Source organism: Heptranchias perlo, chromosome 29 (genome assembly GCF_035084215.1).
Source record: "Heptranchias perlo isolate sHepPer1 chromosome 29, sHepPer1.hap1, whole genome shotgun sequence".
Taxonomy (NCBI): domain Eukaryota; kingdom Metazoa; phylum Chordata; class Chondrichthyes; order Hexanchiformes; family Hexanchidae; genus Heptranchias; species Heptranchias perlo.
The window spans coordinates 25,263,296-25,276,247 of NC_090353.1; the positions used below are offsets into that span (position 1 = coordinate 25,263,296).

At 41.0% G+C, this 12,952-nt stretch overlaps 1 protein-coding gene across 3 annotated transcripts in view; it reads left to right on the plus strand.

Moving 5' to 3' along the window:
- The first annotated feature begins 678 nt into the window (after positions 1–678).
- Positions 679–12,952, plus strand: part of LOC137299526 (BTB/POZ domain-containing protein 2) — a 36,396-nt gene continuing 24,122 nt past the window's right edge. Inside the window, exons 1-3 of one of the 3 annotated variants that reach the window (XM_067968329.1) lie at positions 679–1,136; positions 8,475–8,631; positions 12,712–12,885. In XM_067968329.1, the coding sequence (XP_067824430.1) occupies positions 706–1,136; positions 8,475–8,631; positions 12,712–12,885 (762 nt within the window). In that variant the 5' untranslated portion in view covers positions 679–705. Of the gene's footprint in view, positions 1,137–8,474; positions 8,692–12,711; positions 12,886–12,952 lie in introns of all 3 variants that reach the window. The other 2 variants (XM_067968330.1, XM_067968331.1) reach the window with 2 other exon arrangements.

Below are 12,952 nucleotides of genomic sequence, written 5' to 3' on the forward strand. Positions count from 1 at the left end.
CTTAATGATTTAAAATGTGGAACTTCCTTTACTGTCCTTCATGGTAATTTCTAATACTTCTACATATTTTCATAGTGACTGCAGTTGGATACAACATATCTCAAGTAATCTTTTCTTAAATGCAGTTTTGATGGTAACTCATTGGCATGTACACCATTTTGCCCAACGATGATAATTATTCACATGGTTGCCAAAGCTCAGATATGGACTCCTATGTTCTGGGAAACGCCTAAAGATCCAAAGGATCACAAAAGAGTCAGACTCCAAACCAGAACGATACTTAAGAATGGAATCAAATTGACCACTTCTGAGCAAGTTAGAATTTCAGCATATCTTTTCTAAACAAACCAATAAGGAGATACTGGGTTGTTCCAGTGTCATCAAACAAAAAGTGCCTCATTTTTAGAGGGGGCACAACTAATAAAGAACTAAACCATAAGAAACTTATAAACGTAAATAATGATGTTGTTGCTAGTATCCATGGGGGCTGAAGATACTGGGTCATTTTACTATCATGTAGGTATATACAAAAAACAAATAAGGTCCATATTGGCTCATAATATTTTTTTTTCCCTTGTTAGATAAAAGACTATTGGGTGGAGTTGTCCTGTGTAAGTGGGAGTTAAGATTACCCCTGCCTCTTATCTCCCTTTAAGGAGGGCCATGCTGTTCAGCCTGCTGTTTGTAAACAGATGCCACTTCAAGATGGCGGCGGGAGGGAGCAACCTCAGCGCCTGCAACAGAGTCAACATTCCTAATGGCGGCGGCTCGGGCAGCCCGACCCTGGGCACCGGCTCATCCCCACCTCCCTCGATATCAGGGGCCGGGCCGGGGGCTGCAGCTGCTGCAGCAGCAGCGGCGGCGGTGGTGATTTACCGGGAGCCCATGTACAACTGGCAGGCCACGAAGACGACGGTGAAGGAGCGCTTCGCCTTCCTGTTCAACAACGAGATCCTGAGCGACGTGCACTTCCTGGTGGGCAAGGGGATGGGGACGCAGCGCATCCCCGCTCACCGCTTCGTGCTGGCCGTCGGCAGCGCCGTCTTCGACGCCATGTTCAACGGGGGCATGGCCACCACCTCCACCGAGATCGAGCTGCCCGACGTGGAGCCGGCCGCCTTCCTCGCCCTGCTCAAGTGAGTGAGGCCTCCGGCCGGCGGATGGGATGAGGCGGGCGGGTTGAGAGGGAGAGGGAGAGGGGGAGGGAAAATAAAGCTCCTGCTGGGCGATTTATATATAAAATAATCATACTCCCGAGTCCAGGCCTATCGCCGCGCTCTGGTAGTCCCGGCTACCGGGAGGAAGGTTTTTTTTGGGGGGTGGGGGGGGGGGTTTGCGGCCAATTGTTGAGTAAAGGATGGGAAGAAAATGAAGAGCAGATCTGTCCTCTGCTTTTATTTATTTTTCCTAAAGACCTTGATGGGGCAGTTGCAGCCTTTCGGACAGAAACTTAAAAAACAGGATTCAAAATTAAATGTTATCTTTTTATCTCCCCTTCACTCGAAGCAATGTGAAGGATATTTTAATTACTGCCCAACTCGATATTGCATTTGCAGCTTGTTAAATTCAACAGCGACGCGGCTAGAAACTCTGCAAATAAGCTTTTTGTTGAAGTGAATCACGCCCTTTCTGTACGTGTGTGGGGGGTGGCGGGAGGCCGGCTTTTTTTTTTGCATCCTGAGGGCTTCATTCATACAGTCGGCAGAAGGTTGCAGCAGTGATGATGATCTCCTGAGTAAATGGGGAATGTTTAAGGCAGACTTGCCCTTTTTAAGGTACATAAATTGGATTGCACACATCTAGGGTTTTTGTTTTGTCGGTGATTAGATGTTTTGTGGTGGATAATGCTTCACTTGTGTGGGGTTGAACATTTTTTTTTATTTGACGGTGCAGACGGAGACATCTCTTTTTTTTTTGAATGCTTATTACGCAGGAAGGACGACGGCAAGATGGCTAATTCACTGCAGAGCAGCTTAAAGCTGTCATACCTCATCAATCTGTAGATTATTTTTAGAAATTGGATTTCTGTTTTAAAAAAAATCACAATGTTTGTTTTATACTTTTGATTTTAGCAAGGGTGTCACCAACATACTGTTTTTTTTTAAAGAGGGCCCAGATTTCTACTCTGTTTATTGCCCCACCCAGTTCTTTTACACTGTTGCATCATTGTGTAGGATTGAAACTCTAGACTTGCTAGCAGGTTCCCTCCGTTTTGAGATTCTGGAGACAGCAGTGTATTTTATGACTAGTTAGGATGCATGCTTTGTGTAGGTACAATGTTCTTTTAAAAACACTATGTAGATACAAAATGCACATCATAACTCTGCTAAACTTATACTGGATTAGTGTTTTGTATCTCGTAAAAGGCCACCTTGATGTGATGGCCAGTGTTGATATGCATCTTAAATTAGTAAGAAATTGTGCATTGATGCACAGTTTGAGACAATATAGCTGGCACTGTCTCTGCAAATTGAAGTTTTCTACTAGTTGTCATTCGTATGGTGCTCTTTCTTACCACTGTTCCTTCAATGCCAGCCTTTCAAAAGTCTGCTTAAAATAACTGCTATCTGTGACACCAGGATGGCATAATTAATTGTGATGTGTGTATTTATCTGTATCAAAGAGTCATTTTTGTTTGCGCCTAGGCAATGTGTGTTGGTTGGCTGTTCAACTATGGGTGTCATCACAGTTGATACAGACACACTTTCTTACCGAATGTTGATACACACTTTCTAACTGGGGGGGAGGTCACTAGATGCAAATAAGGAACTGACACCCTAGATTGATTCCTCGGATGAGAGGGTTGTCGTGTGAGAGATTGAGTAAAGTGGGCCTATGTTCTCTGGAGTTCAGAAGAATGAGAGGTGATTTCATTGAAACGTATAAAATTCTGAGAGGGCTTGACAGGGGAGATGCTGAGAGGCTATTTCCCATTGCTGGAGAGTCCAGAACTAGGGGTCATATTCTCAAGATCAGAGGTCGGCCATTTAGGATAGAGATGAGGAGAAATTTCTTCACTGAGAGGGTTGTGAATCTTTGGTGCCTCTACCCCAGAAGGCTGTGGATGCTCAGTCATTGAGTATATTCAAGACTGAGATCAATAGATTTCTAGACACTAAGGGAATCGAGGGATATGGGGATATCCCTCGATTGGAGTTGATCAGCTGTGATCTTATTGAATAGCAGAGCAGGCTTGAGGGACCTTAAGGCCTACTCCTGCTCCTGTTTCTTATGACAGTTGTAGCACTCCAACTGTGGACCAAGGACCTTCTGTATGGCTTAATATTACATAGGATGTTACTCTTTACCTGCTAGGCTGACGGGGAAGCCCCCTCATTATGTGGGTTTCCATTCTGTCTTTTCTACCCTCCTGGGCCTTTTCTCTTAGCTGCTGCAGAGTGTACAACTGTAGAAATTTAACTAGAAAATGTTTTTAAAAAAAAATAGAAGAAAAAATGGTACAAAAGCATAAGTGTGTTCATAGTGCTTCTGGATGTTGTAACATTTTCACTAACTTCTCAGCCATGTTTCATCAGCTGGTCCCTGTCCAGCAGTGGTGAAGGTAAGGAGAAATAAAATCCTGCTTAGTAGTACAAGTGGCTTCCCTTGCCAACCACAATTTTCCCTCCTCTTGTCCTGAAGATGGTGACACATGCTAGGATACAATTCATTTGGCAGTATCAACCTTTCAGTTCCTGATTTCAAGTGTGTGCCTAGATAGGGAGTGAGTATTAGCAGGATGCTTGTCACAGAGGACTTCACACAGAATCTGATTTTGTCCTCAACCAGTGTCCGTACAGTTATTATTCACTGACCACTGCTAAAAAGCAGTCTAGGAACAAGAACTGTAGGTTGTGCTTCATTTACTGTTCTGACTGAAATCAGCACAGAGCAGTAATTAAACCTGGTATTTTCCTGTTCTGTATAGCTCATTACCACATGGTGCATTTACTCATCAAGACATAAGGTAACTTTTTAGGTCTGTGGAATACATGAGTAAACGTGCCTGATATTTTAGAGACCTAAACTCTGAGTTGGTTTTGGCCTCAGACGAAAGTGTGAAACTGGTCTTGGCCAATTTAAGACCAGGACAGAGTTGCTGAATATTTGCGTTTGGTTCAGTGAAATTAACATACAAATTGAACATCCATTTTGGGATTTGGAAAGATTATTTAAAATGTGGTGGAGCATAAATTCAGTAGTGTATTTTCAAGCTGGTGAACCATCTTTTAATTTCTCATCATGTTAAAGCTGGAAAGTAACTGTCCTGGTTTCCAAATAAAATATTTGATAAGGCTTAAAATTAACAGTATACAAAACAGAAACCAACTATTTTTTAGTAGCAGGCCAGTAATCATAAGATATGATCGATTTGGTATTTTTACCAATCTTTGTCTTGGTGCACTTCATCATACCCAAAATTTTTCATCTAGCCATTCTGTTAATGATTTTATGTTTTATTTAGTTCTTCACCTGCTGGCTCCCATGGCCCAGTTCTCCCTTAGCCAGGGTTAGATGAAACTAAAATTGTTGGGTTTTGTTAGACCGCGTCCAGGAAGACCTATTTTCCCTGGCCTCCCACTCTAGTCGAACTGTACCTAGTAAAAGCACTGCACCACGATCGAGATACACCCTCTTGATTTTATCACATAAATGGCCCTGTTCCATATACACTTTATGCATTGTGGTGCCACTAATTGGTAATGTCATGACAAAATTATGTTGCGCATGTGTGGTGACTGATTTGTCAGGGACATTCTGCATGCTCTTCGTCTATGCAGCTAATTCATAAGAGATATTGACAGTAAATTCAGGGAGCAGTGATTTTGGCCACTCCACACCTAAACTCCAAGTTGGTTTTGGTCTTGGACGAAAGTGCAGAACTGGTATTGGCCGGTTTAAGACCAGGACAGAGTTGCTGAATATCTGCGTTTAGTTCAATGAAATTAACACATAAATCGAACATTAATTTTGGGATTTGGAAAGATTATTTAAAAGATGGTGGGGTGTAAATTCAGTAGTGTATTCTCAAGCTGGTGAGCCATCTATTGATTTCTCATCATGTTAAAACTGGACAGTAACTGTCCGAGGTTTCCAATTGTGGGGTGCTGTGTTTGTTAGAATTTAGTTAAGTGGCCTCTTTGTGCAAAATGACAAAAAAATTAAACAATCAAATCAGGAAACTGTCTTAAAGGAGAGTTGTGATTTTGTTTTAATGTCAATTTAATGCACCCATCTCTCTTCAGCCAGCCCAACCACTTATCTAGCCTCTCTGTGTCAATACAGCAGCAATTTTTATGTGACAGATTATTAGGGATTAAATTATTGATACCACCAACTAGTTGGAGCATACTATTTTCAATTCAGTTTCCCACAGTGAAGTGGCAGTTCTGCCAGGATTACCAATTAGGTTCTTCAAATTCTGATCATCTGTACTATTTTCATGATGCTTTTCGTGTTTTGATTTAGCTGCAGGAAGGGATTTTGTGCCCCTAAAGGTGAAGGAGGTCGTTGAAGAATTCAGTTTAACTTTTAAAAAAAAATACAGATGATCTAGCAGGGATCAAACAACAGGTGTGAAGTGAAATTATATGATTGGCCTGTCAGATTTTTGCTGTTTTATTTAATGTATTTATGAAAGGTTACTGTAGAGAAGGTTTACAGGAATCCTTTTGAGACTTTCCTACTATCTACCAGCCCCGAAGGTCAAATTTGCATGCATTTTTTAAAAATCCTGCACTACCATGTGGTGGAAAAATGCAGCAAGTACATTTCTAAGGATGATTTCCAGAGCACTGTTGCACCTGAAGACCTGAAACAGGATAAAGGTGTATACAGGGCACTGTTGGTAGATCTTAAGAAATTCAATTTTCACCACCTCTGATACTTCAGCCATGACTTTTATTCCTACATACACAGCCTATCCAAAAGCCATGCAAAAAGCACAAGGCGCAGTATCAGGTATTGTACCTGCAGATAGTTCAGATTTACTCCTGTTAATTGTATGCCCAGAGAGGCTGCTGAGCTCATTCATCGCTTCAACAGTTTGGTGGCGTCTTTAACAAGATCTTGTAAGAAAATAATGTTCTATATATTTCATGATCATCAAGAATGTTTTTGGCTCCCAGACACAGTCACAACCTCTGATAGTCTGCCAGTGGCTCCTAAGGCAGAAAAAAACTAGAGGGAGCCTAAGCAAATGTGTTATGCATTTTTTCCAGACTGCAGGATTCAGAGATGGTGTAGCCGAGTAACACAGAGCTGGAGCGTAAATTATAAAGTCCATACCGAGCCTTTGATCAACAAAGGCAAAGACCTCAACACATTAAGTGGATGTAGGATTATTCCACCTTCCCTAAGGCCTTTTTTGTGTCTAGGGTTACAGCCATCACTGCCCATTGGAGCTCATGAATGTGGAGATGAACCTAAAAAGACCTAGCGGTTTTCTAAAGTGTACCTGGTGGTTGTGGATAAGGTTCAGCGAATGTGCTCTCTTCATTCTGCCAGTGTTGTTGCAATCTTATTAATGATTCTATATGCTTTGCAGTGCAGGGGTTATTTGCTCTTCACTGTGTACCATAGTGATTGAATATTTCCCTACATTACACCATTGACTACACTTCAAAAGTACTTCATTGGCAGTAACGTGTTTTGGGACATCTTGAAATTGTGAAGTATGCTATATAAGTGGAAGTTCTTTTTTTATTGGGTGGTGAACCCTAGTTTTAAAAAAATACTTAATGTGTATTGCTATCTTTTCCCTGGAAATGTGCCTTTCTTTATTAAATGGAAGACTGTTGTCTCCTTCTGAACCCACTTTGTTGAAATAAATGTATCTGGATTAACAGGCTTTAACACATTTTGGGGAGGGGAGGGCACAAAACCAACCATACTGACCCAGTGATGATAAATAGAAGGGAACAAATGGACAAGCTCCAAGGGAACTTCCCACCCCCCAGACTTGGATCATCCCAGTGTATCCTTCCACAGTTTGGCTGCTGAAATTAGATAAAATGGTTGCAAGGATTTGAATTTGGCCTGAAAACTGAAGAAATGTATATACTTTTTACGAAAATGTTGGACAGTTTAGAAGCGACAAGTTGATAGACCAAATATATTCCATAATAACTTACTTTAGCATGAAATACTTAGAATAGCTATACTGTAGAACTTAATTACATCACTAAATGTCAGAGTTATCAGTATTTACAAAGGATGCCAGAGGCAGCTACTGCACTTGATGCTTATTTTTTAAAGAATTATAATGCACTATCCTATAACTGACAATGGAAACCATATAAAAGCTTGTTTATAATAGTGTGTTATGGTTTATCTATAGATGGGGGAGTCATCAACAGTTGGATCTTTGGGAATTGTGTCATTGCATGGTTTCTCTTAACTAGATGGCCATGAACAATGTGTTCTTTGGAACCGCACACAACACACTAGCAAGGAATGAGTTAGAGAGGGGATATTTTCTATGTGTGAATTATTAGGATTGCTTGTTGTCCTGGGTTATGGCTTTGGCACTTCCACTAACCCAGAGTTCAGGGTAACAGGGCTCTTGCATCCTCAAAATCTAATCCGAGTCTTTGATAATGTACGAATTTGCTTCAGAAAAAGCTGATCGTTCCCATTGATGACTTAGTGCGTAAATGTATTGAGTGTTGAGTTGAGCAGACAGGAAAGATCTAGGTTCAATCCCTGGTATGTGCTGAATTAGTAGATCTTGCATGGGGCAGCAATGGCAATACTACAGTTGGCCTCAGTGGTCCTGGACCAGGGAGGGGAAAATTTTGCTAAGGGTTCCTGCTTCTGATTACTGTACAGTACCTTTCTAGAAACTGTGTGGACATGGGATGAAGATATTGTCAGTTTTGGCTGATGCTCCATCTACTATTGAAAAGCCATGCATACTCCACCTAAATGCCATTCTTTATATTCCGGCTTATGTAACGATTGTCGGTAAGCTGTGTAACAGTAGGGAGTATCACACCCAAAGTTGATCATGTCCTTGCCCGATGTTCACACATTGCATTGTTTTCCAGGATATAATGAATCTGCTCCTAATCCTGGGACATTCTATGGTGGTGCAGTCTGTGAATAACAGACTTTAAATTTGCTGTATTTTATACAATCCTAGCAGCCTTTTGAAAACACATCCTTAAATAAGCTGCAGATAGAGATTCTGTCAAACTCTGGTTTTGAATTTGGCAAAAAGAGGCAACCCTGAATTTTAAATGTGTAACAAACTGTAAACTATCATATGTTTACTTATGAATTGAAGCATAACCGGCACTATAAGAAACCAGCAATGTGAATTTACTCCAGTTGAATTTTGTGCATTTACATTTACAAAATCCATTATCCATTTTTAAAGACTGAACTAAATTTATGTTGTGCACCAGATTGTGTTTGTGTACATTTTAAGTTCCAGAAAAGGGATCGTTGACGTATTTTATTTTTCTCTCCAGATTCCTCTATTCTGACGAAGTCCAGATTGGACCAGAGACTGTTATGACTACACTGTACACTGCTAAAAAGTATGCAGTACCTGCCCTTGAAGCACACTGTGTGGAGTTCTTGAAGAAGAACCTCCGAGCAGACAATGCGTTTATGCTTCTTACACAGGTACGTTGGAACATTCATGTCGTGCATGATATCTGTCTGCAGAAGAAACTGAGAAAGATGGTAAGTGTTGATCCTATTACTAAAAGTATATAAGCCTTCAGTTTTGTTTTTCCCATGTGATGCTGGCTACCATGCCAAAAAAGCAGAATATTACAAAAAGTTGAACATGAATACAGAGGTGTTAGTGTAATCTGCCTTCTTCACAGAAGTGAAATGTTGTATAAAATACAAGTGATGCAGGACTTGCTTTAGACTACCCAGATGCACTGTTGTGTTATGGAAATGTTTTTTTAGTGCTATAATATTTTGTTTTTAGGAAATTGCCACTAATCCAGCCCAGGCAAGGCTGCTTTTAAGGAAAGGAATTGCTAGAATGCAAGTTATGGTTCCATTTTTCCATCATTTTAATAAAAAACCTAGTTCATTGCTCAACTTCATAAAAGCTTCGAAACTGACCTACATAAACCATCAGTGACTCTGTCTTGATTGGGAACACATCAGAACATTTCTTAGAATTTACTGATCAAATCTAAATTGTGGAGTGAGCCTTGACACCAACTTTGCAGGCTAATCGTCTGCAGCGAATGTCACAGTGGTTGAGGTTCCTCTCCCTGTCCATTGTATACATGATCACTTACAGTAGGATTCACCAGATAAATATCAAGAGGGGGAACCCTAGGTGGTATTTCCATTCCACTCCTTCCCCCACCCAAAAACTCAAGGCCACTAAGACCTATCCCTGGCTGAGAGCAACAAACTCAGCAAATGCCAGGGATCAACCCTTCTTGGCCTGTATGGATAAGCTACTCACAGAATAAATTTTCTGTACTATTGGGAAGAGCATTTTTGTTTTAAATTTCCTTCCTGAATGAAAATAGCATTGGACAGATTTACATCTAAGTAAGAGTGACTGCTTTGGTCTGCCTGCTGTAGACTTGCCTTCAGGTATATTTTAGTCTGACTGTTTTCTTCCAGATAACCAATCTGTAGGATAGAACAGCTTCTAAATTTGAATATTTCTGAATCTAGCTTCAAGGATAGTTGTTTTCCCATATGATCAATATAATAAAGTTTGCTGTTCCTCTAAGGTAGTTATGGTGGTACAGTTCAAATCATGTGGTGTGATGATACCACATTAAGTCATGTTATTCATTGGTAGCAATCAATTGGAGTTGGCAAAAAAAATTGGTAAAATCCAGTTCCATAACCTCCACTGTACTTTTTTTGCCCCCTTTTCTTGCTCCTTTTTCTCCCCTCTCCTGATGGTGGCCACTTAAGCTGCGGTATCCATCATTAGGGTGCAATACCTATACCTCAATCAAATGGCCATTCTTCATGGGGAAGCCCAGATGTAGAGCGGAGCAAGCTATTCAACCATAGCCAATTCCAATTAAGTAATTCAGCCCAGACTGGGGACCGAGTCTATGGCTCAGCACCACGCTGGGTGCATTTATTCACAAGCGATTGGTGAGTCCAGCTATACTTTTTTAATGTAGAGAGTAGCACAGGTTGGGCTGTTGATGATGGAGAGCAGCTAGCCGTTTTTATCTTGAAAGAATATGTTGCTAAACGGGGGTAAGTTCTATTCTAAATTGCAGCAGTACACTGATTTAAAGCTGATATTGATGCCCTCATAAGGAATGCCAAGCAGCTGATATGATTTAAAATATTTTGAATTTTGCATATAGTATGGTAACTTTCTATGGGGAAAAATCTATCGTTGGTAGGCATGAAACTAGAAAACTTTAATGTTTAATGAAGCGTTTGTGCCATGCTGCGTGGCAGTGTGTTGGAGCACTGGTATTAACGCCGTGGAGGAGTGGGACACTAGTTCAGTTTCCCCATTCTGCTGAGTTCCCAATCTGGGCTGTGCTGGTGAAGGAAATGGGGCTAATTATAAATCAGTCATCTTCCTATGGGAGAAAGGAGAACTTGAGGGGTAACCAATCCTGGTTGTTCTTGCATGTCACCTTGCAGCTGGCTTAGAGCTGCAATGGCAGAGGCCTTGGAGCTGGTTGGACGCAGATGTTACATAATGCAAAGAAACGGGGGGTGGGGTGGGGGGGAGAAATAGTTTGTAGTTGTGTTACTGGCTTTGAATCATTAAATCTGTAGAACATGTTGATTTGGTTGAGGTAATCAAATATACTGGAATTCTGAAGAACTGAGTATGTAAACCGATTGTTACCAGGTTCTTGTGCAGTAGGTTCTGGTATAGCTGTCATAATCTGATTATATACAACCTTTTGGTCTATCCTCCAGCTATATTGTAAATAAGAGGATTTAGTTGTACAACATCTGATACCATGCAGCATAACCTCCTAATGTATTGGAATATTTTAGCATTGGGGAAAACATGGGAATTTCTATCCAGTATAAAATGTTTAACATTTTAAATATCGGGGAATCTCTAAACTTTTCCCATTATATCTTGATGCACGTACTTTGCAAGAAAGAATGAAAATGGAAAACACAGATTTTAGCTTGAAAGTTTAAACTTACAGTTTTACTGGCCTCTAGGATTGAAGTACTCATTTTAATAGCACCATCAGAAATTGAACAAATAAAACTAGTTACAAGAATGAGCAAGTGAATAAATCTTGGGAGGCAGAACAAACTGCAGAGAAAGAACAATGGAAAAATAGAGGTATGAATTGGGAGGCATAGATCTAGTGAAAGGGAGCAAAGTGGGAGACAGACTTAGAAAAAAGGTCACACAGTTGAAGGAGAGACACCAACTGAAAGGCGAGATGGAATCATAGAAAGTTACAGCACAGAAGGAGACTATTCGGCCCATCGCGTCCATGCCAGCCGAAAAAGAGCTATTCAGTTTAATCCCACTTTCCAGCACTTGGTCCGTAGCCCTGTAGGTTACAGCACTTCAAAGTGCATGTTCAGGTACTTTTTAAATGAGTTGAAGGTTTCTGCCTCTACTGCCCTTTCAGGCAGTGAGTTCCAAACACCCACCACCCTCTGGGTGAAAAAAAATTCTCCTCAGCTCACCTCTAATCCTTCTACCAAATACTTTGAATCTATGCCCCTGGTCACTGACCCCTCTGCTAATGGAAATAGGTTCTCCCTATCCACTCTATCTAGTCCCATCATAAATTTTATATACCTCAATAAAATCTCCCCTCAGCCTCCTTATTGTTCCAAAGAAAACAACCCCAGCCTATCCAATCTTTTCTCATAACTAAAATTCTCTAGCCCTGGCAACATCCTTGTAAATCTCCTGTGTACCCTCTCTAGTGCAGTCACATCTTTCCTGTAATGTGGTGACCAGAACTGTACGCAGTACTCAAGCTGTGGCCTAACCAATGTTTTATACAATTCTAGCATAACCTCCCTGCTCTTATATTCTATGCCTCGGCTAATAAAGGAAAGTATCCCGTATGCCTTTTTAACCATCTTAACTACCTGTCCTGCTACCTTCAGGGATCTGTAGACATGCACTCCAAGGTCCCTTTGTTCCTCTACACCTCTCAGTACCCTCCCATTTATTGTGTTCTCCCTTGCCTTGTTTGCCCTCCCCAAATGCATTACCTCACACTTCTCTGGATTGAATTCCATTTGCCAATTTTCTGCCCACCTGACCAGTCCATTGATATCTTCCTGCAGTCTACAGCTTTCCTCCTCACTATCAACCACGCAGCCAATTTTTGTATCATCTGCAAATTAGTAAGCGATGTATTCCTGGAACAGAGTAAGTAGGCCATCCAGCTTTGGGGCCTCAGATTTTGGTTTTATCAGGAAGACTGGAAAACTATAGTACTTTTAATATTGGGGAATTTCATTCACCAAAATTCACTTGTACAGAAATGTCCATATTTATATAGTGCTGTTCAAAATCCATACACATTTATTTTAGGGCAGCATGGGATACATGTAAACAGCAGTGATTTAATGGGAAACAAACAGAGTAGTATCAAGCATGATGATGAGTCATAAGCTTTGGCATGTAGGGTGGTTTACTGTGCTAAAATTACTGTTCCCTGTCATGTGTCCTTTTTATACCATACATAGCTGTGGTATTAAATTTTAAAATTGCAGTTTTTAAAACTGTTTTTAATAATATTGCAGAGGCACAGAGCTATGTGTGGTAATACCTGCGTAAGGTCAGGCGAAGCAGTCGTGGGACAGCCATCTGGATGCCAGGGTTCAGTTTCTGTATGGCCACGGAACAGGGAGGATCGAGAGAAAGCACTAAACGGGGACGAGGAAATTAAGGAAGGAGACCAAGTTGGAGAGGGAGAGGTAGGGCAGGAGAGTCTTGAAAAGCAATCTAGTGGAAAAATGCTGGTGGGACTTTTTTTTGGGGGGG